Genomic DNA, 27,108 nt, shown 5'->3' with positions numbered 1-27,108 from the left:
CAGCCAAGGGTGAGCCTCCAAGAACGGTGTGTGCCCCAGCCAGGGAGATCTGGGTGGGATGCTGCATCTGCTATGAGAATCAAATATTTGGCGCCAACCCCTCCACGTGCCAAGGGGACAGGGCTCAGAACTTGGGAACCTGAAGACCTGAGCCTCAGTTTCCGCATCTGAGGCGTCTTCCTTTGAGTCTCACAGGCCTCCCTGCCTCCTCAATTTGGGGTTGGAACTCGGGCTTCATCTGTAGACAAATCACAGTCGTAAGTGCCTCGTGGCAAGGGGCGTGCACAGAATCTATCTTGTTCTCTGCAGCATGCCAACACCCAGCCCGGGGCTTGTACCCAGTGGGTATGCAGCACAGTCCCACCCGGTGCTCAAGGCCTCCCATCCTCAGGGAAAGGCCAGTCTAGCTTGCCTCTCAGCTCCTAACTGGATGCCCCCCACCCCCCTTACTCTTTACCTGATACTTTCTCTTCTTGCGTTTCATGACGTGTGGGTGTTCTCCTCCCGCTGTAGAGCCTGGCTTCACTCTAACACACCCCAGCCCCATTCAGGGCAGATTTGAGTGACAGTACCCAGCTCTGTGAAATTCTGAAAGGACATGATGCCCTGGAGGGCAGGAATGCAGCTTCAGCCCAGCCACGGTGGGTGGCAAAGTGACTGCGGGGTGGGTGCGAGGAGAGAGAGAAAAGGCAGTGGCAGCTCTCGTGCCAACTAGGAGGGAAGATGTCAGAGCAGGGAGACTTGGCGCTCGGGCATCCCCTGGAATGTGCAAGATCAGGGAGTATTTGCTCTTTTGTTGGACCCTAGTGGTGGAATTTCCGGCATATAAGTTTTGGGTGGGGGCAGATACTTGGGGAGCAAGGCAGTTTCTGTGTTGTGGTGGGAGGAGGGGAGGAAAGACCTTCCTTGGGTATGTCCCAGGTAGCAGTCTCCATGCCTTCACTTCACAGTCTTTAAAAACATTTCCCCCTTATAAAAGTAATATTACCATTTTACAATTTGGAGGGTAAATAATTCTTAAAAAACCATCTCACTGAAGGAATGCAAACTACCGTCTGCGTTCTGAAAGGTTTTCCTTTAGTCTCTTCTCCTACGTATCTAGATTTGGATCACTGTTTGACTTTTTACTAGCTATTTTTATATCACTATAATAGTGTTTTAAGACCTTCCTGATACTTTCCTGCATTTCCTGGCATTTAAGTCTCGTGGCCAGGGAACTGGAGTACTAAGTAGCTTGGACACTTGGAGCAAGAGAGAACCCTGAAGTTGGATTTCAGTGTCCCCAGCTTGAGATGCGAGTGGAACATAAACTACCATCGAGGTTTCGAGGTTTAGGAATTGACCTGGCTTCCTGCCCAGCAGTGGCCTACTTGGGTCTCTGCTCAAACTATCAGATCCTCCAGTCTGGAAGGTGGAAGAGCTCAAGGCAGGTCAGGGGGCCTGGCCCAGAGAGGGGACTCCGGATCAGCCCTTCTGGGGCTCTCCTGGCGGGGATGCATAAGTGGCCACCCGCCCAGCTCTCGGCTTCCAGGTGTGTCCTCCCAGCGTCACCCAAGCTGACTGGCTACCGGTACCTCTTCCAGCTACCCGAACTCCCTCGGCCTCCCCTCCGGGGCTTTACCCCACTTTGCGGGACCATCTTGGGTATTCGGGAGACCCAAGGCACAGTTCCCCCCACCCCAAGTGCGCGGAGGGGAGGCTCCCAGACCTCCAAGGCCTGGGAGCGGGTAAAGTGAGGTGACCGCCCTCTCCCCCGGGGAATTGTTTGGGTCCCAGGAGTCAGCCCCAGGCGGGCCGCGCCTGCAGCTCGGGTGGGGTGCCGACCTCCCGGCCCTCCTTCCTCTCCGCGGTGGCCCGGGGGCGGACGGACGCGGCGGCGCCCATCCTGGCCCCCGCGCGGTTTCCCGGCGAAGAGGGAGGAGGGAGGTGGTGGAATGGGAAGAGGGAGGAGCGCGCGCCGCGGGAGGGGAAGGAGGAGGAGCAGCGGCTTTGGGGGAGAAGGAGCCTCCGGCTGGGGAGCCGGAGGAGCAGCAGCAGGAGGAGGTGGGGGCCCCGGGGGTAGAGGAGTGGGTAGCAGAGGAGCCCCGGGGGAGCTTGGAGGCGGAGCAGCGGAGGGAGACTGCAGGACTAGCAGCCAGGGCAGGCGGTGCAGCCGAGGGGGACCGAGCGGAGGGGGCGGAGCAGCGGGGGGCGGGGCCTGCGCGCGCCCCGCCCCTCCCACCCGGCCGCGCGGAGGAACGAAGATGGCCGGGCGCGCCGCGAGAATCGAGGGGCCGCCGGCAGCAGCGGCGGCGGCGGCGGCGGCGGTGGCGGCTCCGGGGCTGTGACTCCACGCGTGGCGGCGATCCGAGCGACCCGGGCGGGCGAGCGGGCAGTGCGGGCGACGACGCGCAGGGCCGGCTGGGCGGCGGGCGGGCGCCGGTGCGCGGGCGCCGGGCGGAGGATGCACCGGGCGCGGCGGGCGGCTCCCCGCGGCCGCCCCCGCGCCCCGGGCGCCGGGCCTTAGTGCTGGCGGAGGAGGCGGCGCGCGCGGGGCGGCCGGGCGGCGGCGGCGGCGGCGGCGGGGCCCGTGCGGTCATGCCGTGGCTGAGCGGCGGCCGGCGGCGGCGGCGGGGAGAGCCGCGGGAGGCCCCGCGGGAGCCGCCGCCGCCCGCGCAGCCCCCTCGGGAGCCGCCACCGCCCGCGCCCCCTGCCGCGGCCCCCGCGCCCCCCGCGCCCTCCGCGCCGCCGCCGCCGCCGCGGGCCCGGGAGAGCGCCGAGCTGCCGCTGCCCGCCGGCTGGGAGGAGGCGCGCGACTACGACGGCCGCGTCTTCTACATCGACCACAACACGCGCCAGACGTCGTGGATCGACCCCCGCGACCGGTAAGGGCGGGGGTGCGGACCGGGGCCGGGATCCGGGCGCTCCATCCCTTGGGCTCTGGGAGGGGATCGAGGACGCCGGGAGGCCTCCGGGTCTGGGCGAAGATCGCGTGTCTTCGGGGCGCCGGCCACGATCCGGGCGCCCCACGCCTCTACCCTGGGGCCTTGGACGAGGATCGAGGCGCCCCTTCTCCGGCCTCGAGCCCCCGGAGTGCGGAGCCCCGGCCGCCTCCCGGCCCCCGTTGCGGGGCCGAGATAGTGACTTGGTTCCCTCACGTCACCCGCTGACCGGCGCCTGGAAGCTGGGCGCCTGGAATTTCCTCTCCCAGGGCTGACGGATGGCCCTCTTTTCCTTTTTCCGCCGCGGCCTCGCCCATCCCTCCCGGGCCTCAGCGGCCCACCGCCCTCGGCCCCGCGGTGGCCAGATGAGCTGTCATCTTGGAGCGTAAACGTGCGCTCCAGCTTCGTGGTGTGGGTTCCTTGTCTGGCGGGCTCAGCCTAGTTTCCATCCAAAGACTGGTGCCAGATGGGCCACTTTCAGGGATTTCCAGTTCTTTTGGAGTTGGGAGAGCCTGCTCCCAGACTATGATGGTTGCTCTTTAGCACCTTTTAAAAAAATACTGAGTTAAAATTCTAATTGAAATAGCCTAGTGTACTGCAGCCAGAATGGAATATGGTTAGACCCATATGCTTTTGGAGTAAACGAAAAACAAAAGTTGAATTTCAGGTTTCCTTTTCTTGCAAGATGTGAATAGGGCGCTAAGTTGTCTTATTATTCATGTGACTATATCCCTTGGAGTAAAAAAATGGAATCTTTTAGCACTACCAGATTGCATTTAATTAAGTTCGTGTAATGATGCTTTTCCTTAGCTTTCTGTGTGATGGCTGGTTTCAGTGGTTCCACTTTTTTGGGAGAGATGCTTGTGTGTGTGTGTGTGTGTGTGTGTGTGTGTGTGTGTGTGTGTGTGTGTGTGTGTGTGTGTGTAATTGGGAATTCTGTTGAAACCAAGTGTTTCTAGTGGTTAGCTGGTATCTTGTCCTCTTGGGAGCAACTTCTCCCTGCGCTGGGCCTGGGTTCCAGAAAGGAAATGCTGCAGGCTTCCCAGTGATTTTAAAGACTTGAAAAGGCTCAGTGTGATGACATTTCTCCTGCTTCCTCCTTACCTGCACAGGAAAGGCGGCGCTGCATGGCCCTGGCGTTTGAAAATAAACTTTGGAGGAGGGAAGCTGTTGAATTATTGTTTGAAGGATCTCTCTGGGTTCAGATAGGGAAAAACAAAACAAAGCAAAACGATTGTGTTTCCCTGACATTCTCCCTGAACACAGCTAACTTTGGGGCTCAGAAACTTAGATAAATCCTAGCAGTTTTATGGGTTAAAAAGATGCTTAGTTATTTTGAAAATCAGGTGAGATCATATAATTTTAACCAAAGGCTAGAGCTACAGCTGTTTGATCAAGCCTTGGATGGTTCTGGAATTGGTAGAACTGCTTGGAACGTAGTGCCCTTTTATGCTGTATGTCTGTTAAAAACCCAAACAACTGGAAAATGAACCAATTAAAAATCCTGTTTGGCTTAGAAAAGGCTAAGGCTCATTTTATGAGAGTAATATAAAACAGTTGTGGTTACATTGCAGTGGGGATTCAAGATGAAAAATATAAATGTGCAACTTTCCATTTTAATGGTATGACCCAGGACATAGGTGAGCAGACCCCACAGGAGCCAGCTTGTAGAATCTTCTTTTCTGTGTGTTTCATACACATTTCCTATGTTCTTTTTTCCAGAAATCCGTTTGTGTTACTGAATCACATTTTCACCCTTTTCAGATATCACTTACGTTATAGATTTTTTTGAAAGTCCCGTTTCTAATGCTAAAAGTGTTGATGGAGTGAACAAAAGTGCATATTTTACATTTTTTATAAAGTAAAAGCATGTGTATACTTTTATGAGACATTGTTTTTATAGTGAGTGAAAATTCAGCAGGGGACAGCTTGCACTTCAGCTCCCATAATACCTTGCCCGAAATATGTATGGAATGCTCAGCAAGCCACAAACATTTAAGTGGAGTCTACGGAAGGGTGTAAATGGCGAATGGTATAATAGCCATTCTTCTTCCTCTTTCAAAACAGAATCTTGCCGATTTTTATGGGTGACTGATTATCCTTTAAAGTTGCAATTGATTTTTATTATATGGAAAAAACTGTCGGAGCACATTTTCTCCATGTGCATCTGACAGTTAAAACCCTTTTTGAGTTGTGTTTAATTCATACAGCTGGAAGACGGTGTTCAGGGACTTTCTCCAGCTTCCAAACAGAGAAATGATAGGAGAGTGGCAAATAAATAAATAAATAGGTTTTTTAAAGAAAATGAAATTAGGAAGGAATAAATGAGTGTAGTAGGTGAGGCGAAAATTGTTGCTGACTTAAAACATTATTTCATATACAGTTTAGTAAAATCTATAATAGCGTAAGATATGCTCCTATAAGGAAAGTAACTGAGGGCCAAGGGTTGTAAATAATCTCTTATAGAGTTTTATAGTGATTCCATTCAATGTTGTGTTTAACAGCATTTGATATTGGCAGCTCAGGGTGTATTGGTGAATTACTGGAGTTGTAATTTCTTTCTCAGGTCAAAACCAAAAGGTTGCAAGCCTAAGGAAATAATCTTTACAGATGTGGCTACAGATGTATAAAAAAACTCAGTATTTTCAAAACAAAGTTTTTTTGGTTTGATTTTGAACCCGCCTTAGGCTTCAATTCACTATCTCCACAGATCAGTACTGTCTGTATAATTTTCATAGTTTCCTGCGAATCGTACCCAAAGACCTTGTTAAGAAAATATAAAGTTGATTGTTCCTATGGCTGGTAGTTTCTTCGGGTGAGTCTTGTGTGGTTTCCATTAGTTGCATGTATGTATTCTACGTATATTAATTCGTAGTTCAGTGACCACTCTATACAAAGATATTTGCTAGTTAGGCAGAAAACGTGGGAAGAACATTTTTACCTCCTTTGGAAGAATTTAGTGCCTTTGACAGTTGGGCATATGTGTGCTTCTTGTGCGATTGTGTTGATGTTACCCTATAGATGGACTGAATGAAACTTCATGTTCTGCTTCTTGGAGCTCCGTTGAGATTACAATACTGGAATGCCAACCTCGAGCAGCTTAAGGACCATATCACATTTGAGATCAAAGCAGAATATAAATAATCCTGATGATGGTGGACGGCCCACATTATATCATGACATAAACTTTTAGGGACCCATTTGTTCTCGAGATGGGATTTGACCTCCAATTGGAGAAATTCTGTGGTACATTACTATTCCTTTGAACAGGCTGTTTTATGGAGAAAACAAATCCATGGTTTGGGAATTTGCCAGGCTGGAGCCCCATATGACAGAGCCGGATGACATCATTGCCACCTTCTTGCGACCTTTATTTAGTATTAATTAATAGGAGGTTTACTATGTTTACTCCACAGACTCTATTTCTGGATTATACAAACTTTCTGATAAACAGACAATGATTTCTCCGTTTTTCGTATTTTAAGATTATTGGTACTGTTTGTAAGAACATGGGGGAGTGTCTTGCTTTTAAGGCCATAAAGGGTGGGCTCCTGGAAGAATCTTTGTCCATTTAGATGATAAACAATCATTTCTTGGTCTATTCTTGGCCTAGTATCTTTTTTTTTTTTTTTTTTTAAGAAAAGTGAATGGAAAAGTCATTTCTGAAAATAGATCCCGGATGTTTAGAAATCTCTAAGTTTCCTTTCCTCCCTTTTCACTCTGATTTTGGAAGTGGAAATAACGTGTTCCACCTCCTCTGGTAGGTTCTGCCTCAGGAACCCGCGGCTCAAGCGTTAAACGTTAAAAGCCACCTGGTGAGCCTGGTGAGCTTCTTCTAGTCTAGGTCCTTTGGTAGTGTTGGTTGCCTTTCCAGTACATTCAGTAAAATTACTCTGATGGAATAAAGCACAGTTAAATTCTCCTGAATTCAGTTGTTCCCATTTAAATCCAGTAAAATGAAGAAATATTTACAGAGATCGTTGGCCTCCTGTGCTCTGGGAAGGCGGATGGAAACCCAGGTTTTCTGGGAGTTGGAAGACAGACATACAAAATGAAGACAGTGGTCATGAGGTGGTGATGGCTTCTGAGAAAAGGAGGGAGGGCTCATTTGAGGGGGGGGGGGCGTGTCTTTATTTTCTTCCATCGATTTCCTCCGTTGAGGGTTTCTCCTGGGCTTTCTGGGAGCTGGGGAGGAGAAGGAGGAATGTGAAGAAAGTGCTGGAGGCAGGAAGTGCCCGCGGGCTGTTCGGAATCACTGAGGTCAATTTCACTGAGCCAGCATCTTTGTGTGAGGGAGGTGAGACTTGGGCAAGACCACACAGAGCTTGGAACCCTCAGCTTGGGAGCTTGGACTGTCTTGTGCAAGCTCCTCATTTTGCAGTGCAGGCCACAGCTATGGGGACGTCCTGCAGGCAGTTGGAAGGACAGGGACTGGAGCGGAGTCTTCTGGCTGGGACCCGGTACTCTTTGTGGTATGCCACTCAGCTGCCCAAATCCCACCTACTTTTAAGTATCCTACCTCTGTGTATTTGTTCATTCATTCATTCTTTCATTCTTTCCACAACTGTTGCACAGCCTCCGTCCCAGGTGCTCCTTCAGGGTTCGGCTCCAGCGGTGAGCGCCATCAGACAAGTCCCTGCCCCATGGGGCTTTCACACCTCGCATCTTCAAAGGGTGCTTGTGCAGCTGTGGAATCTCCAGTGTCTTCTAAATGGCGGGTCCTCTTTTTTATTTCTTTAACGCCCAAGGGGCTAAGGAAATGAGAGGGAAGGAGAAAGGGAGCAGGTTAGGGCAGCCCCCAGACAGCAAGCCCTGCACTTGGGTGGGTGGGTGGGCCGGCCATTGCCCAAGCCTGGAGAGCTTCTGAGCGGCGCCACCGGGAGACAGAGCCCTGCAAGGTGAGTACGGCCTCTGCAGGCCGTTTGGAGTTCCGTCAGGACACCGGAGAGCCACCGGGCCAGATGAGCTCTTACTGCCGCTAGGAGCCCTGTCCCACGGGAAGGCGGCCGTCTCCACCGTGGGGGAGGCCTCTGAGTGTATGGATCAACTGGATTCGCCCTGAAAATTATCCTCACTTAAAAAAAAATTGAGATAAGATTTCCATAGCATGAGATGTACCATTTTAAAGTGCACAGTGTAGTGGTTTTTAGTGTATTCACAGGCTTGTGCCACCATCACCACTGTCTAATTCCGGAACTTTCCCGTCACCCCAGAAAGAAACCCTAGAGCCATTAGCAGTCACTCCCCACCCCCCTCAGCCCCTGGCAACTGCTCTTGTGCTTTCTCTGTAGAGTTGCCTGTTCTAGACATTTCATCTAAGTGGCATCATATACTCTGTGGCCCTCTGTGTCTGGCTTATTTTGCTCAGCGTGATCTCTTCAAGGTCCATCCGTGTCGCAGTGTAGATTGGTGCTTCGTGCCTTTTCATTGCCAAGTGCCGCTCCGCTGTGTGGCTGGGGCACGGTTTGGAAGCCGCCCCGAAGTGCCCCCCTCGTCCAGGTGTTCCGCGCGGAGTAGAGGAAGCAGGCGTGGCTTGAATTGTACTGTGTCAACTCCAGCTGTTCTACTCACGGAAAAATGACCGTTCCCGTGTTTACCATGACAGCATGTAAACACGGCCTCGTGTAGTCCGTGAGCGACACGAGCTCTTGGGCGGCTCGGATCAGCTGTTGTCTGTTCTCATTCGCTTGCTGCTTGTTCTGGCTCCCCGATAGCTAGAGCCGGGCGCCAGGGGTCCCCCAGAGTCCCAGGGTCCTCTGCACGTGGTGCCCAGGGAGCCCCGCATTTCAGGCTTCAGATTCTGTTCCCTAGCACGAGCCTCGAGTGGATTCTGGTTTCTAAAGATGGTGTCACGACTCAGTACAGGGTTCCGATGTTGATCTGAGGTGGACATTTGCAGTTCTGCCCCTGTGCTCGGCACTGCAGAATTGCAACAGATAGCTCTTGGTTGCAAACTGCTTGCGAACTGCTTATCCCGGCTCTAGTGAAAATGTTTCCTTGCCCTTTTTCCCCAGGTGTCCGTTCATGCAGGGCAGTATCCGTTAGCCTGGGACGGACGGGCGAGCTTAGGTGAAGCCCGTGAGGGTTTGGAATGGGGGAGCTCGGGGCTTCGTGGCCCGACGGGCCGTGCTGGGGCCTGGCCCTCCGAGACCAGTGCAGGGGTGGCCTGGCTGCCGCTACACACGTTTGCGCCCCGCCTCCATTCTCTCTCGTCCAGAAATGCCCCTCACGCACACTGGCCCACTTCTCAGAGAAAACGGACGTTTTTAAGGACGGGGGGATGCCGTCCTTCCGAAGCCTGTGGGACTTGTTTGTGAAGTAATGCACTTCATATGACTGATCAACTGACAGACGCAGCCGAAGCAGTGGGAAACTCCGTGCAAATTACTGGTTTGGCATCATGGCAATTCTTAGTCCTCGCTTGGCGCTGGGCTCCCGTGCACAGCTGCCCTTTGAAATGTTCAGGTCCACGGGGACCTGGAGTGTTTTTTCTATGACACGGGGAACCCGCTGAAGCATTGTTGCCACATGAGAAGGAAACAGTGCATGAATATGCAGAACACATGGAAATCCCCATCTGCCCCTTCCCAGAGGGAAGCTCCCATAACAGCTTGCTGTGTGTCCTTCTCGTCCCTTCTCTACACTCTACCTAGATACGTGTGCGTAAAGCTGGACCTCTGTCTTGGGATTTTACGTAAATGGGATCATACCGTCAACTTGTTTTCCCCCGTGACTTGACACTTCCATTTAATATGACTGGGTGTTCTTTCCACTATTGGAGTATACAGATCTACCACCATTCTTGAAAATTTTTTTTTGCTGAGGTCAATTTCACATAACAAGATTACTCATTTTGAAGTGAGCGACTCCGTGGCGTTTAGTGGTCACAGTGTTGTGCACCTGCCCCCTCTGTCCAGTTCCAGAACATTTCCTTCACCCCCGAAGGAAACCCCGTCCCCCTGAAGCAGCCACTCCCCGTTTCCCCCTCCCCACAGCCCCTCCCCCCTCCACCTCCCCAGGCCACTTTCGCTCTCTCTGGCTTTGCCAGTTCTGGGCGCTCCATCTAAATGGGATTGTGGGATATGTGGCCTTTTGTGTGGGGCTTCTTTCATCTAGCCTAATGTTTTTGAGGTTCATCCCCATTGTAGGGGTCTGGTTTTATGCTTCTTTTGGTTTAGTACAGGGACATGCCCTCACGTGATCCTAACTGAGGGCAGCTGTGTGAACTGTGCCCATGGGAGCAGCCAGCACACTCTAAGAAAAATCAATTGACCATCCAAAAAAAGAGTCCAGCTTTTGTTTGTTCCTTAACTTAGCCTTTGATTCGTTCCTTTGAGAAAGAGAGAAGTATAAAATCTTCCACATTTCTTTTTATCATTAGGGATGGGGAGTCAAAAAGCTAATATGTAGTAAGACTTTTTAATAATCTAGATGCTACGCCTGTGCCGGGTGCCATGGAGAATAACAAACGAACGTCACCTAGTCCTTTCCCTCAAGGAGCTGCAAACGCTGCCGGGGAAGCAGAGAGCGTGTCTGCGGAGTAAGAAGCCAGTGGCCCGAGTGGTTACCAGTGTGCCTCCCCGGAGGGCGGTGGGGGGCCAGAGGCCGACGCCCCAGCTGAGTTCCTGCCCCCCTGCGCCATGCTGCCGTGCGAGGCCCCGAATGTCCCTGTGCCTCGATTTTCTCACACGGACAAGGGGGACGACGATACTTGTTCGTCGATGAACCAATGTTCCTGTGTAAATTGTTTCCTGAGCGTCATGGCTGGCCCTAGGAGATCCTAGGACAGGGCTGGCCATCAGTAGCCCACCGCCTGTTTTTATCCAGCCTGCAGGAGAAGAGTGGGCTTTCCATTTTTAAGTGGCTGAAGAAGAATAAAAAGAAGAGTAGTGTTTTGTGAAATTCACATTTCAGTGTCCGTGCATAAAGTGTTATTGGAGCTTAGGTCCACATGCTGTGGCTGCTTTCGAGCTGTAACTGAACAAGGACAGACTTAAGTTGCTGGACCGAGACTGTGTGGTCCACCAAGCTGAAAATACTACCGTCTGGCTCTTTACGGAAAATGTTTGCTGACCCCAGATCTTAGAGTACAGGATTCATTTAAGGTAACCGTTGGTCAGTGGGTGTGCAGGGGGGTGGGGCACAGGGTAAGACCCGAAGACCCCAGTGGGAAGTCTAACCACCTAGAGGAAAGGGGCTTGGAATCATAAAAGCCAGTGGGGACGTTTTAGTCAAGGAACCCCTCCATAGAAACGTCTTCAAAAAGGATGTTGTATCTGTTGTAAGACAACCAGGGAAAGTTAGATGAGATCATTTAAATAATATGTAAATTAAGACTAAGGAGCCAGGAAAATAACCACATTTGGAAAGATTTTCATTAGGGGCACCTGGGTGGCTCAGTCAGCTAAGCATCTCTTTGTTTCGGCTCAGGTCATGATCTCGGGGCCGTGAGATTGAGCCCCGTGTTAGGGAGCCTGCTTAAGATTCTCTCTCCCTCTCCCTCTGCCCCCACCCCCAGTGCTCTCTCTCTGTTTCTCTCTCCTTCTGAAAAAAAAAAAAAGAAAGAAAAAAGATTTTCATTAAAAATACACATTTAATTCTGGGGATCTAGTGCACAGCATTGTGATTATAGTTAACAGTACCGTATTGTATCCTCACATTGCTAAGAGAGTAGATCTTAAATGTCGTCAAGAGAGTAGATCCTAAATGTCGTCAGCACAAAAAGAAAATGGTAAATATGTAATGTGATAGAGGTGTTAGCTAATGCTGTGGTGATAATCATATTGCAATATAAGTATCAAATTGTCATATTGTATACCTTAAACTTACGCAATGTCGTATGTCAATTATATCTCAGTAAAGCTAGAAAGAATACACAGTTAAAAAACCTAAGGTTTAGGAGCACCTGGGTGGCTCAGTTGGTTAATCATCTGCCTTGGGCTCAAGTCGTGATCCCAGATTCTGGGATTGAGCCCCCACATCAGGGAGCCCGCTTCTCTGTCTCCCTCTGCCCCTTCCCCTGCTTGTGTTCCCTCTCTCTCTGTCAAATAAATAAATAAAATCTTAAAAAAAAAAAAAGCTAAGGCTTAAAGGTACAAAAAGCTTTATTTAGTTCCTGGGAGAATTTGAGTAAGGGACTTGTTCTTTTGTGCTCCTGGGTAAATGCTCCCCCCCCCACATGTACTTTATGAACTTCAGTGGGGTAATGTGTGTGTGTGCACATAAGTGCCTGCTTAGAACATGCAGATGGAAAGAAGAAATCCAGCTGTTCCCTACCCTTCCACGTCCCCCTTCGCAGACCTGGAGGTGTAGAAAAGACCCTCTGGGACCAGTATTACTCAGAGCCCTTTATTAGCCTGTTGCTTGTCAGAGCAAACTGAGAGGCGGTCAAACCCCAAACCACCATATGATTCCAGGCAACACAACACACAGAAGGAAATTGGTATGATTCTGTTTATATAGCATTCTTAAAATAATGTTAGAGTGATGGAGAACAGATCAGTAGTTGCCAAGGGTTAGGGATGGGGGGCAGGGGTAGATGTGGCTCTAAAAGTCGCTCGAGGGAGGCTTGTGGGATATTTCTAGATCTTGGTTGTCGTTATGGAAGCTACAAATGTGATCAAACGGCATGGAACTAGTACGTAATATGTACAGCCGCTCACGCACACACGTGAACTCCGAGGAAGCTGCGTGGAGTGTACCAATGTCAGTTACCTGGTCGGGCTTTGTGCCGTGGTTATTATGCCAGATGTGACCCTGGGGGGAAACTGGGTGAAGGACACTCCCCATACATTTCTTGGCAACTTTCTGTGAATCTATGATTGTTTCAAAATAAAAAGTTAAAAAAGAAAAAAAAAACAAAACGAATCAGAGAGTGAAGGGACCAAGCAGTTATAGTTTTGTTTTTTGTTTTTTTTAATTTAAACCATTTCCTTTCCTTTAACTTACTTAGATTTTACTCTGCTTTTTCTACACGGTACCGAGCACATTGTGGGTCCTCAATAAACGTTGAATGCAATTATGCATGTCGAAACAGGTTTTACGTATCTGTGTATTTCTGTATTTCACTTAGTTTTTCTCATATATTCTGGAGTTCTCAAGAGCGGTCCTCTTGGTCAGCGCTCAGAGCCCACATTTTGTTGGCGTGGCCACCCTTGTCTTGACTCAGGGGATGTGACCTTCTCTGCGGCTCCTGGCGAAGTCCTGCTTGCTCAAAGCCAGTGGGTCTCACCTAGGAGTGATTCCGTCCCCCTCTCCCCTCCCCCCGCCCCAGGGCCATTTGGCAGTGTCTGGAGACATTTTTGATCGTCGTAACTGGGGGTGGGGATGGGGTGCAACTGGCATTTAGGAGATAGAGGCCAGGAATGCTGTTAAATGTCCTACCATGCATAGGACAGCCCCCACCACAATGAGCGGTGCTTTGGCCCCAGATACCAGTGGTATCTAAGGCCGCTCTGATCCTGTCCGAGAGCAGCTAGGCCTGCGGTTGGCTGGGGCAGGAGCACACAGCCCAGAGCTGTGCAGTGAGCACAGGGGGAGGTGTGAGACAGGCGCAGTTGAGGACAAGGCCCTTTGTTCCCATGGACCTACATGGAAGGAACTCCTCTCCCTGCTGATTGATGTCCTATCTCCGCCAAAATTCGGAGCTGCCACAAAACCCGGGAGGGAGCTGGCTGAGAAGCTGAGGGTGGCAGAGGGGAGAGGCTGCATCCTTGGTAAGGTGGGTGGTGGCTGACTGAAGGTTCTAGAGCTACTTGCCTGCAGCACCTTTTCTTAATATGAAATGTGAAATGGCAACGTCTACTTATCCTTCAAAGCTGGTTGAACTGGGGTTTCTGTTATTTGCAACCAGCAGAGGTGTCATCACTCATGTGTGTCTGTAGCTTCCATCGTTCACGTTCTTATTGTTGGGGCTGTAGGTCGCCCCCGGGCAGCTGTACCATCGTTCAGTAGATAGTCCTCTGTTTCTGACCATTTAGATTGCCTCTTGATATTTACGATTATATGAATACTATAATTATAGTGCTGCTTATGTGCATTTGTTTCCTCTGTAGTGCTGTTTTTTTTCCACGTTTGCTTCAGGAGATCGTCATAGGCATGGGATGAATGCAAACCAGTGGTTGGTTGGTTGGTTTTAATACACATCTATTTTGGAATGTTTTAGAATTACAGAAAAGTTGTGAAGATAAGACAGTTTCCCCCATTGTTAACATCTTATATCACCATATATATTTGTCAACGCTAAGTAGCCAGTTTTGTTCTGTTACTAGAACTCCAGACATTATTTGGATTACACCAGTTTTTTCCAGTAATGTCTTTTTTCTGTTCCAGGAGTTTTTAGAACTGTTGAGTTGTTGGTATTTGTGTAGCTCAAACCTAATATTTCTAAGTTTCTCCTGTATCTCTCTTTTGTGGGTGTTCATATTTCTTTTGTGCATTTGACAGACTTGTTAGAAGTGCTCTGAGGCTTCATTTCATTTACGCTAGTCACGTCATATGGCATTCATTGAACAGTGATTTGTGGAGAACCTTCTATGCTTTCTCCAGCTCTTCCCCAGCCTCACACCCATCCCAGCATTAAACTGTGGTGTGCAGGCACTACAGTCCCCAAGTACTGGCTAGATTTCACATGAAAAGGGAAGGGGTAGATGAACCTCAAAGACACAGGACAACATAATGTCCCCCAAAGGCAAATCCATAGAGCTAGAAAGTGCACTAGTGGTCGCCTGGGGCCGGAGGTAGGAAAAGGGAGTGACTGCCAGTGGGTACCAGGGATGTTACCGTGATGATGAGAATGTTCTAAAACTGGATTATGTTTTGTACAACTTGGTAAATTTACTAAAAATTATTGAATTGTACACATAGAAAAGGGGAGGATTTTATGGTATGCAGATTATACCGCAATAAGATTGTCTTATTTATTTACTTTAAAGATTTGTTCATTTATTTTAGAGAGAGAGTGAGTGCGTGAGCAGGGTGGCGGGGAGAGGGAGAGAAAGAATCCTCAAGTAGAGTCCCCGCTGGGTGCGGAGCCCGATGTGAGCTCGATCCCAGGACCCGGAGATCATGACCTGAGCCCAGATCAAGAGCCAGACGTTCAACTGACTGAGCCACCCAGGTGCCCCCTCAGTAGAATTGTTTAAAAAAAAATCTTTTAAAGTGAATCTGTTTTTACATTCAAGTGGTTACTTTGCTTTGGTGGTTGGACAGACCAGGCTATGTAGATTGGACTTGGCAGCCTCTAACTGTGCAAAGGGCTTCTGGGCTCCTCAGAATGTCCATGCGATATAATATTGTATGTCAACTATACTTCCATTAAAAATAAAAAAAAGCTTGGGGCACCTGGGTGGCTCAGTCAGTTAAGCATCTGCCTTTGGCTCAAGTCATGATCCCGGGATCCCGGGGTCCTGGGGTCGAGCCCTGTGTCGGGCTCCCTGCTCAGCGGGGAGCCTGCATCTCCCTCTCCCTCTGCCTGCCGCTCCCTCTGCTTGTGCTCTCTCTCTCTCTGTCAAATAAATAAATCAAATCTTAAAATAAAATAAAATTTAAAAAGCTTGGAGGGCCTGGGTGGCTCAGTTGGTTAAGGGAATTTATCTTCTGAGATAACTCACTAGCACTGCTATTTGTTTTAGAATAGTTGATGTGATAGCTGATGACGTGGCAGTGTTTGGAGTAAAATGAAGTTTGTGGCTAAAGGACCAATTGATACTTGGGCCTTTAAATATCAGCATTCTTATCTTTCACACATTTTTGGAAGAACCTCTTAAAATTGTAGTACATGCTTTTTATTTCATATATATATATTTAATTTATTTGACAGAGAGAGAGACAGAGAGAGAGCACAAGCAGGGGTAGTGGCGGGCAGAGGGAGAAGGAGACTCCCTGCTGAGCAAGGAGCCCGATGTGGGACTCGATCCCAGGACCCTGGGATCATGACCTGAGCCGAAGGCAGACGCTTAACCGACTGAGCCACCCAGGCGCCCCTCGTTTCTTAGATATTTTAAAATGTGACATTTTCTTGATAGGGTTTGGATGGGTGAACAGGGGCATTGGTATGCCCCGGAATGTACCACTAACCATAGGGACCGCCCAAGTGTGGTGAGCCCCAACTTTAGCCATAGACGGTCTTGAGTCTGACTCCTGGCTCTGCCATTGGATCTGTGCCCTAAGGCAGTATTTGGACTCTCTGAGCCTCAGTTTCCTCTTCCATAAAATGGGGGCACTTGGATCAATGTCTAGTGCATAATAGACACATTTTAATTGGTTTTTGTGATCATATTGGTCATTCCGCATTGTGAGTCTTTGGTATCTTTTTTCTTTCGCCTATCAAACTTTCCTCCCTCCGTCATATCACTTCTGCTTCTGAGTTGCTTCGTTATTTTCCCCGCAGCTCTGTGGCCCTGCAGGCCCACCAGTGTACAGACAGGTGCTCAGAGGTCATCATAGCTATTTTTCCTCTCTGCTTGCAGCTGTTCTTTGCCTTCTCTTGGTTTTGTGGCTGGGTAAGTGAAGTTGCTGGAAATGAAATGTTACTGAAGAGAATTAACAGATTAGAGCAGAGCCATCAAACTTTTTTGGCAAAGGGCTAGAGAAAAGGTTGTTTAGGCTTTCCAGGCCACGGGGTGTCTGTTGCAACCACTCAGCTCTGCTGTTGTAGCTCAGGAGCAGCCAGAGACAATCCCGAAATGTGGATGGGCCTGGCTGTGCTTCAGTAAAGCTTTATTGATAAAGATGGGAAGCAGGCCAGGTTGGGACCACGGGCCCTACTTGGCCAATCCGAGAGTGACGTCATGCTTGTTTGTATACTGTGTTAACACACCCAAAGCTTTCTCATGTTTAACTTTCGTTATTGTCACGTTAGCTTAGATACAAATCTGAAAATACCCCAAATATGTACGGAATTATTCATTTCCAGGTTTTGGTATCATCTGGTTCTGGAACTTGGTATTCGTAGCACTGAGGGATGTCGGAGACCCTGAGAGAATTCACATGATATGATTAGACCTCGTTCCGTAGTTAATGTTGGATACTTAATATTGAACAGGTATTAAGAATAGGTGAAGTTGATTCAAGGTCAAGATGTTCAGCTACACCTTCCCAGCAACCTTGTGTAATATCTATAAGATAGTTTTTGTATGCGTATTAATAGCTTTTGGCTGTACATTGAACGGATGAACTTACTTTTGGGATAAAATTAAGTTTACCCAAATCACTGTGCTGTTTGGGCCTTGGGAGGGCCTCTCAGCGCACGGGTCCACGTCCATCCCAGCGCCTCGGGAAAGTTCTCACTCTTGCGGGGCTCACATGTCAGTGGGGGGAGACGGGGTTAGAGGAAGGCAGTGAAAAACAATTCACAGTCACTTCAACAGTTAACGTATTTTCCTAGGAGCATGTGGCCAAAGCTGTAAAAGGTATTTCCACCCTCGCTTAGATTCACCAACTCCACTAAAACAAGGGATGTCAGCGAGGGGCGGTTTTGCCCTCCACGGGACATGTGACAATGTCCGGAGACAGGTGCGGTCGTGCCCGCTGGCCTCCGCTCAGCATCCCACAGTGCACAGGGCAGCGGCACCACAAAGAATGATCTGGCCCGTGTGTCAGCCGCGCCAAGGCTGGGAACCTGCCCCAGGGGCACACTGATAAAGCATCCCCCCTGCTCTCGAGGCCCTGCTTCAGAGCCCTTGCAGGCTTGGAGGAGCAGGGTTCGGCCAGGATGGAGAGTGTGGCTGTCATGTTTGGATCGGCACAAAGGAGCTGGGCCTTTGGCCTGTGCTGTTGCTTAGCTTTGCTCCTGGTGGCCACGAGGAATTCTGTGGAACAGGAAATGTTGTGCAGCAGATGTATTTTGTTCTTGTTATTTTAACAGTTGAGCTGTGTGTGGACTTAAAGAGTATGTCTTTAGAGAAGATTTATATATTGCTTTTGGAATGCCCATTTCATGTCACAAATTCTTGTGTTGAGGACCTGATGTTTTATTATTACTTTAAAAAAAGTGGCGGGTAGTTGCTTTCTAATGGTTGGATGGTTTGGGATCTAAAATGATAAGGTATGAGCCCGTGGTGGCCAACTCTGCAGAGTTTTTTCCTGTTGTGACTTTTCTTTAGAAGCACTGTGGTGCCATTTTGTTTGCCATATGTAGGCTGCTTCAGAAGGCATCTCACGTAGATTATTCTGTGATTGATCTGGCCCAGGTTAACCCAAGATTGTCATCTCCTTAATCTCAGTATTAAAAGCCGAGACATCAGAAACCAAACCCTCCCTCCTCCAGTATCATAAACCTCCCAAATGTCACCATGCAGATGGCATATTGACAAAAATGTCGAGGATTACCAAGAATAGCTTCTTGCATTCACATGTGTATCTGGGGGAGAAGGACAGAGCAGCATTTCCATTTTAAGTGCCACCGCAGTGGCCAGAACCAATAGTTCCTCTTTGAGCAACTCTCAACACTCAGCTCTCTCTTGGAGCTTTCGACATACTTACTTTTAATTTTTAAATACAAATTTGTGTACTTATTATTTATTATGCCTTTAAAATTATAAATATTTTTCTTATGCCATATATCACCCAGCTCCTTTAAAAATACAAAACACTCTAAAGTTTGATATAGACATGTAACTGATAAAACACACGATTCCCCTGAGTCATTGTCAGCATCTCAGTCTGAAATCTAGTGCCAGCTCAGTAAATATTTGGGATCCAAATTCTGTGTTTCCTTCAGTTGGGCTGATTTTTATCTTGTATAAAGTGAAGAAACCTGTCACTTTTTTGCCATCTGTTTTGGGGTGCTTGGTAACCACGTTTTCATTGGTTGGAGTGGCTGTCATCCCTTTTTTACACCAGTGAAAATAACAACCTGGCATGCCACTTTGGGGACAAAGGCTGTTTTTGTCATTTTCAGGGTTATAAAACCATGTGGATTAATCCCAGGCAGGTGGTGGGGAAAGGGGCAAGAGCTAAGCTGGTTCTCCTACCTCCCTGAGCTGCGAGATCAGTTCCTGGAACACTCTCCAAACTCATAGTAGTTCAGAGACAACTTGGATTGCACAGGAGCTAGTCAGTGTCGCCAGTGAGCTCTTCAGTGATGGTGCCTCTGAGTCTTTCCTCTTTTTGCCATGTGTTTTTTTTTTTTAAGATCTTATTTATTTATTTATTTGAGAGAGAGAGAGAGTGAGTGGAGGGAGGAGCAGAGAGAGAGGAACAAGCAGATTCTGCACTGAGCTCGGAGCCCGACACGGGGCTCGATCCCATGACCCCGAGATCACGACCTGAGCCGAAATCAGGAGTGGGATACTTAACTGACTGAGCCACCCAGGCGCCCCTCCCGTGGTCTTCTTCATGTTTCACTGGTGTTTGGTTGCTTTACCTCTCCACCCAGAGTTGAAGAAGGTGCTTTGGTATATTCCAAACTAGGAAAATAAACAAAAAATCGAAATTTTTCCATGAAGCCGACCAATGACATAATGGTACCACAGGCATATGAGTTACTGGAATTGGTTTTATAAAGCAGTTGGCTGGTCATGTTTTCATGTTTGCAAAGCTGGGAGGTTTAAGAAGTGGTTGGGTTTTTTTCCTCACCAAAAATGTGGCCCTACAGTAAAGTTGATACACATTTTTGTGTTTAATGAATGGATTTCAAAGAAACTGAAGTGAAGTTCTTTTTTCCTCCTGTGCAAGTAAAGGTGACAGAAGTGTGACCTTCAGGCCATCGCTCTTTTGATAATTAGGTCTTATACTTGCTAGAAAGATAGGATCAAAGTCAGAACTCTCCAGAAGCAGGAAAAGAAAGTGCTGGAGAAAGTGTCAATTGCAGTGCAGTTTGTTTATAAAGGAGCAAATGAATACTCTGTGCAGTGGTCCCTCATGGTAAGTACCTCCACGCTAGTGGAATTGTGTAATAAAACAGTGTCTCACCATCTCCGATTAGTATTAGTAAAACGAGATTTCTGAAATACCTGCAGTGCACAGGACTGGAGCAGCCTAGGCTTGAAGCCACAGGCATAGTTCTGTTTCCAGGCGGCTCCTCAGGTTTCCTCTGGAATCTCAGACTGCGTGTTGCCATCGACAGTCAGGGGGCCACGTCCTTTTCTGGCTGGCGCCATCTCCAGCCACGGATGGTTAGCCGGCTCAGAGTGAGAGCCGTCTTTCGTGGGGCTGGCCCAGGCCGCAGCTTCAGGCTCTCCTACCCCCTTGGGTCTTAGTTGCTTCCCAAGAGAGCCATTAACATTTGCCCTTATTTCGTGTTCATAATGAGCACACCATGCTCAGTGCTTATCGAGGACACCTCTCCTGTTTGCGTTCGTCTACACAGACTAAACTCCAGGTCCTCCCATTGTTCTGGGGGCCTGATTTTAAATCCACACATTGTCCTGGTTATGGGGCTCTCGAGTGCCTCGTAGCTGTGATTTTGTCACCGCTTTTTATTTCCAAGTGTTACATATCTATTTATATTTTAAAAAAAGGCATTGATTTTATTTTTTTTCCAGAAGGATGGAGGGACAGCATGTCATACTCTTTACCCATGATGAGTGTAACATCAGGTAAAACCCTGCGGTCTTAGCCACAGAAATTCTCTCATTTCTGTGTTAATTTAGAGTTGTACATTTACATATCCAGTATCCTAACCTGGTGCTTTTCTTTTTTTTTTTTTTTTTTTTTTAAAGATTTTATTTATTTGACAGAGACACAGCGAGAGGGGGAACACAAGCAGGGGGAGTGGGAGAGGGAGATGCAGGCTTCCCCGCGGAGCGGGGAGCCCGATGCGGGGCTCGATCCCAGGACCCTGGGACCATGACCTGAGCCGAAGGCAGACGCTCAACAACTGAGCCATCCACGTGCCCCAGCCTGGTGCTTTTCAATCCTAGATGCCAGATTAACTTGGGGAGCTGTATATTTGTGTATATTGGCATTTACACACACACACACACACACACACACACACACACACACACACACACACACTTGGGGAGCTGTATATTTGTGTATATTGGCATTTACACACACACACACACACACACACACACACACACACACACACACACACACACACGGGTCCCCCTTAGGAGATTCTGATCAGCAGGGCCCACGAAGCCCCTTTAACCCATTTTTCTCCCATTTTGAAAGACTGAGGTAGAATTCACATAACATGAAATTAACCACTAACCATTTTAAATGGTTAGGTCTGTGGCATTTAGTACATTCACAGTGTTGTGCAACCACTATATCTATCTAGTTCCAAGATATTTTCACCACCAAAAAGAAAACCTTGTACCCGTTAAGCAGTCACTCCCCATTCCTCCCTCCTTTCAGCCCCAGGCTGCTTTCTGCCTCTATTGTTTGCCAATTCTGGCCATTGCATAGAAATGGGATCACAGAATATATGGTCTTTGGCATCTAGCGGGCTGTTTTCAAGGTTCATGCGTGTTGTAGCACGTGTGGGGGCTTCGTTCCTTTTTATGGCCGAATACCATTTCACTGTACGGAAGGAGCACATTGTGTTTATCCCTTCCTTCGATGATGGACATTTGAGTTGTTTCCACCGTTTGGCTGTTGTGAATAGGGCTGCTGTGAACACACACTACACGTATCTGTTTGAAGGCCTGCTTTCAGTATCGTTGATCATGTACCTGGGATTGGATTTGCTGGGTCATATGGTAATTCTATGTTTAACTTTCTGAGGAGCCACTGAACCATTTTCCATTCCTACCGGCAGTGTAGGAGGGTTCCGGTGTCTCCATGTCCACTTCAGTTCTTGTTGTTTTCTGTTTTTTGTTTGCTTTTTAAAAAATGGCCATCCTGGGGGCGGAGGGGGGATGCAGTGGTATCTATTGTGGTGGTGTTGTTTTTTTTAAGATTTTATTTATTTATTTGACAGAGCACAAACAGGGGGAGTGGCAGGCAGAGAGAGAGGGAGATGCAGACTCCCTGCTGAGTAGGGAGCCCGATGCGATGAGGGCTTGGGGCTCCATCCCAGGACCCCAGGATCATGACCTGAGCCGAAGGCAGCCGCTTAAGCGGCTGAGCCACCCAGGCGCCCCCTAGTGTGGTTTTGATGTGCATTTCCGTGATGATTAATGATAGTGTCTTTTCATGTGCTTGTTGGCCATTTGTATACCTTGGAGAAATATCTATTCAAGTCTCTTGCCTGTTTTTACATTGGGTTGTGTGCCTTTTTGTTGTTAAATTTGACAATTTGTTTCTACATTCTGGATACTGGACCCTTAGCAGACATGACAATTCGCAACTGGTGTCCATTTGTTTTTTACAGTCCTGGTGGGTTTGATTAGCAGCCATGCTCAAGAACCACAGATCTGGACCAGTGATTCTTGAGGCATCCTGCAAGACAGCAAGAAAGCTTTCTAAAAACCAACAAACAAAACCCCTCCAAAATGCGGACCCCTACCCTCAAGCTACCCAGGGGTTCTGATAAGCTCCTCCTCCCCAAAAAACAAATAACTACATGACAGAGCAGTAGTTAGAGGTGACTGATGACCTGACCAAATGGACAGGTGTCATTAAAACAGAGAATCCAGCGGCTCCATAGAGAATCAGCCAGCATCAGCTCCCTGCTCCCCCTTCGCCAGATTGTTCGGTGTAGGGCATTTGTTAAATGTGTAGTAGACTGCCCTTCATCATGCTCACGCACGTTGCAGGATGGCCTGGCCCTCCTGAAGTACCAGCACCAAGACTTGCCATGTTGTTTGGCCTCTCAGGAGGTTACATTTCGTCTGCCTGTTTCTTCTGTGCCAGGGGGCAGGGCACCTCAGCATTTGCATGTAGGCCATGGAGCTGGGCACTTAGTATTTCTTTTCAGTTTCTTCTGATGGACAGAGCACTGTTGGTGCTTCCTTGAAACATCCCTTTAATCATGTTAACGTGGAATGTTGTTTCCACTCTAAAGGAATACGTTATCCGCCCGTTTTCCCCCTACCTTGTATACCCTTAATTCCACAGGATGGCTGGAGGCTTGGCTCAAAACCGAGAAGGTGTGCTGGTTCTGGGCCAGTTGGTGGAACTTTCTGGTGAAAGAAGTTCTCATCTGATAGATCTGGTAGGAAGCTGGGCATGGGTGGAGAGGGCAGGACCCCCAGGGCTCTGCTTCATAGGAATCTCTTAAGAGAAGATAGTTCCTGCTGATCTGCCAGTGTGTCCTGTGGCACCCTTTGTCACCCTGCTGGGTCCCTTCTCGTTCCCGGGTTCCTAGGAGCTGAGAGCCTGCCGTGTTCTGTGGGCATGGTTCTTCCTTCCTGTACCTTCTGCTCCAGGCTGCCCCCTGCCCTGCTCCTCCCATGTCTCCAGCTGGCCTGAGATGACTTACTTCCATACCAACTTTGGGAAGCACAGAGAAAAAGATCGCCTCAAAGGGATTCGGTGCCATGGAACTGCAGGTGTTTTATTAAATTCCAAGTCAGGGCACAAAAGGTAGTTTTGCTGGGCAGTTTTTATAGGATCCTTATGTGCTGCGTCACGTTCAACCTTAGAGGAAGAAGGCAACGAAATCTGTTTTGAATAATCGTCTGGTCAGCCATACATCTCCTGCTTATTAGCACGTGCTCTCTGTACCAGTGTTAAACTTCAGTGACTATTTTAGAACTACTGTCTTCCTGCGGAAAAAGGAGAAGCTGGGCCTGGGGTAAGCCCTGCATTTCACTGTGGACTCCGTGCAGAAGCCTATCCTCGTGAAACGTAGGGAGCCCACGTAATTGGTTGGCGCTTTCCTTTCTTTCCTTTTTGCCAGACTGTATGCTGTCGGGGGCTTGCCCTCATCGGTCTCCTCGAGCTTTTCCTGCTCGGCAAGTGTGGCAATGCCATGCTCGGGGTGGGTGAAGAAATAATTATTTGATTACAGTTCGAAAGATATCTTCAGTATTCAAGGTGGAATTCTCAGTTCAAAAGGCAGATGCTTGTGAAAATCACTGATCACCCGCTCTCCGGATGGGCTTCCTGACCCTGCTCGCTTCCTGTCTTCCCTCTCCGTGGAGACAGTACACACGCAGTGGGCGGAGGGCGGCCTGCCTTTGAGCGTCACTTCTACAGCGGGTCTCAACCCAGACTTTACCCCCCCCCCCCCCCCGCCGGTGGTCTAAAGAGCATTTAAAAGCTGCTGTTCCTCATGCTCTACCACAAGTCAATTAAGTCCAACTTCTTGGGTAAATCCAAATGGCCTCGATGATTCCAGTTGCCGCCAGGGTGCAGATCCACTTTCTCACGGGCTCCCTCTTGTCCACAGTGGCGAGGGAGTACTCGTTGATGGTTTCGACCCCTCTGTGAAACTTGGGCCGCTAAGCCTCGATCGTGGAAACCAGAGACATTGAGGTTTGTAAAAGGGAAAGAAAGGTAGAAGAGCTACAGTTGCCATTGCAGGGGGCGGGGGGTACGGGTTTGATGTTCTGCTGACCATAAAAATAAGTTCATGTTGAATCGCTTCCTCCTCGAAGTTTCCGGAGCACTCTCTGCCCCCAGCACCGAGGGAATTTGTCAGGTTGTGGCCGTTTGTTATTTATTTGCTCCCGGCTGAGATGAAGTCCTTGAGGAAACTCCTGGCACCTAGCATCTCAAATAGCTTTCGTGCAGTGAATATTTAAACAAATGAATAGCCCTTTACTGTCTCCACACAGCTTGTCCTAGGCTGTGGGGTCCCCAGGTTCTCTCATCCTTAGCCAACGTTACATCCCTGAGACGGTGAGCATCATCTCTACCAAGCTCTGTGTCTGCCTCTGCTTGGCAGGAGCCCCTCGTGCATGCCCTGTTCGCCCGACTGTTCTCCGGAGAGGGTTTTCCCACCTTTGCGCCTCACCTTGGTGCAGCGATTACAGATGCAAACACCCACCAGGGCTGGGATCCCAACCAAATGGCCAGATGTCGGAGGCGACCGCGAGCGGTGGGGAGTGTGGCGAGCTAGCGAGTGGTCCCTTCAACAGGGATGGCCCTCATCGGCTTTAGTCATCTTTTCTCTTTGGGGACTGTGATCCCTGTGTGCCAGTTCTTTGATGTTCGAGAAGTTAGAAATTCAGGTGTTTGAAATGAGATCTTCTGAGTTTAAATGTTGGCAACCCGAGGGGGTTTTGGTAAAACACTCTGAGGGCCAGTGCTGCAGACCAGACAGAGCATGTCTGCAGGCCCCGTTGGCCCCCGGCAGCTTTGCAGTCGTGTGCTTCCAGCTCTCGCTGCCTGGCTTGCCCTTGTCCTAGCCAGAGGAGCGGGAACCCGAGAGGAGTGCACTGGTGGCCACACTTGTCTGGAGGGATCATGGGAAGAGGAGGGGAGACTGGGCTATGTGGGATTCTGGTAAACTCTCCCTTTAAAGAAATGATTTATTTGTATAAATGCACCATAATTCAGTCCAGCCCTCTCCCTACAATTACTGCTGTGCTCGGGTGTCTTCTCTAGTGATTTTTGTTTTCGTAAACAAAAAGGGACCAAAACGTGATCATATATTAACTAATCTTGTAGCCACTCTTTCTCCCTGAACAATAACCAGAGCATTTCCAAGTTACTACAGTGTGTTAATTTTTTTTTTTTTAAGATGTATTTATTCGAGAGAGAGAGTGCGTGTGCATGCGAGCTGGGGGAGGGGCAGAGGGAGAGGGAAAGAGGGATTCCTCAGGCAGACTCCCCGCTGAGTGTGGAGCCCGATGTGGGGCTCGATCCCAGGATCCTGAGACTATGACCTGAGCCAAAGTCAGGAGTTGGTGCTTAACCGACTGAGCCACCCAGGCGCCCCTATTACAGTGTGTTATTAAACACACTTTAAAAATTATCCCAGGTAGAACTCCCAGGGACAGGAATGCTGTTTTGGTTTTTGCTCCCTCCATCCACAGCACCTAAGCGAACTCTGGTATGTAGTAGGTACTCAGTGAATAACCCCTGAATGATTGCTGGTGTGCAGTAACTCATTGGGTCCTGTTCTTATTGTTGGCCATTTGGCTTGTTTCCTTTTTTCCTGTTACTGTACACAATACTGCGATGCACCTCTTCACACATTAAGCTCTTCACATATGTCAGGTAATTTTCATAGGTGGTACTATTGACATGACGGGCTGGGTCACTCTTTGTGGTGGCGGCTGCCCGGTACATTGTAGGTTGTTTAGCAGCGTCCCTGGCCTCTGCCCAGTCCGTGCCAGTAGAACGTCCCCTGCACAGTTGTGACAACCCAGAATGTCTCCAGACACTGCCCGGTGTCCCTGGGAGGCAAAAGTGGCTCCTGGCTGAGTGCCGTTGTGCTAGTGCGACTGGCGAAGCAAAGAGTCAACGGATTTTAAGATTTTGAACCTTAAAATATACGCTGCTCGGAAAAACTTTTTCAGCAAACTATTGTTTGCTGCCTTTCTCTACTCCCTTGTTTTACCCAGTCTCCTTCCCCTGAGAGAGCGGTGTCTTCCCCCTGCCCTTTGACCCGAGCAGTGCTGTCTGATAGAACCTTTCGTGATGATGGAAGTGGTCAGCTTCTGCCCTGTCTGGGATCGTAGCCACCGGCCACCTGTGGTTCTTGAGGACTTGAAATGTGGCTAGTAACAACGGAAGGATGAAGTTCTAATTTTATTTAATTTTAATTTATTTAATACTAAATAGCCATGTGCCGCTCGTGGCTGCCACAGTGGACAGTGCAGGAAAACCTCTCTCTGGCACCCCAAATAACCCACCCTTTCTCAATGTGGCCGGGCTGAAAATCAAATCAATAACAAGTTTTGAGGCAACTTCTCTGTGGTCGGTGTGTGGTTACTGTTGAGTTCGGCTCCCACTTTCCTTATGTTCCAGCCTCCTGGTTAGGGAAGCCATCTAAAGAAATAAAGCCTGATTAAGATATGAAGGAACTGGGCTGCCCTTTGGCCCCCTAAGCCTGCCTGCAATGTGCTTGCCTATGATTCCTGATGGACCTGGTTTGGGAATTCCGGCTTACAGTTCCCCTTGACTCATACTATTCACTTCCTCCTTTTGCAGATCTTTCCAAGCCCACTGGCCTATATAGATGGGTTCTTCATCTGTCCACCCCTCCCTTTCTTCCTCCTTCCATCCCTCTGTCCACTCATCTGTCCCTCCACCCCCTGTCCATCCTTCTATTCATGCTTTTCTATGCATCCATCCCTCTTCCCATCCATCCGTTTTTCCATCCATCCATCCATGCTTCCGTCGACCCCCATCCGACTGTTTATCCATCTCTCCATCCCTCCCTCCATTTCTTTGTCCG

At 48.9% G+C, this 27,108-nt stretch overlaps 2 protein-coding genes across 4 annotated transcripts in view; one reads left to right on the top strand and one right to left on the bottom strand.

The window, feature by feature from the left end:
- Positions 1–1,779: 1,779 nt before the first annotated feature.
- LOC113931224 (proline-rich protein 18-like) lies at positions 1,780–2,579 on the bottom strand. The gene is made up of 2 exons (XM_027608991.1): positions 2,222–2,579; positions 1,780–2,093 (listed from the first exon to the last, which is right to left on the bottom strand). The coding sequence occupies exons 1-2, from the start codon at positions 2,577–2,579 to the stop codon at positions 1,780–1,782; spliced, it is 672 nt and encodes a 223-aa protein (XP_027464792.1).
- A 139-nt stretch (positions 2,580–2,718) lies between these two features.
- The window catches only part of WWC3 (WWC family member 3), a 117,863-nt gene continuing 93,473 nt past the window's right edge, over positions 2,719–27,108 (top strand). For 2 of the 3 annotated variants that reach the window (XM_027608038.2, XM_035725538.1), the window contains exon 1: positions 2,744–2,864. The gene's annotated coding sequence lies outside the window, so the exon portion shown is untranslated. Of the gene's footprint in view, positions 2,865–27,108 lie in introns of all 3 variants that reach the window. The other variant, XM_027608037.2, reaches the window with a different exon arrangement.

The sequence above is a fragment of the Zalophus californianus genome, chromosome X (genome assembly GCF_009762305.2).
Source record: "Zalophus californianus isolate mZalCal1 chromosome X, mZalCal1.pri.v2, whole genome shotgun sequence".
In the NCBI taxonomy this organism is placed as follows: domain Eukaryota; kingdom Metazoa; phylum Chordata; class Mammalia; order Carnivora; family Otariidae; genus Zalophus; species Zalophus californianus.
The sequence above is the reverse complement of the archived record's forward strand: the minus strand, read 5'-3'. Positions and strand labels throughout refer to the sequence as shown.

Excerpts from the sequence above, each read along its gene's own strand:
- LOC113931224 (XM_027608991.1), bottom strand. The coding sequence starts at position 2,579 with ATGACCGCACGGGCCCCGCCGCCGCCGCCGCCGCCGCCCGGCCGCCCC. Across the intron at positions 2,094-2,221 it reads TCGTTCCTCCGCGCGGCCGG|CTCCCCCGGGGCTCCTCTGC; the intron begins GTGGGAGGGGCG and ends TCCGCCTCCAAG.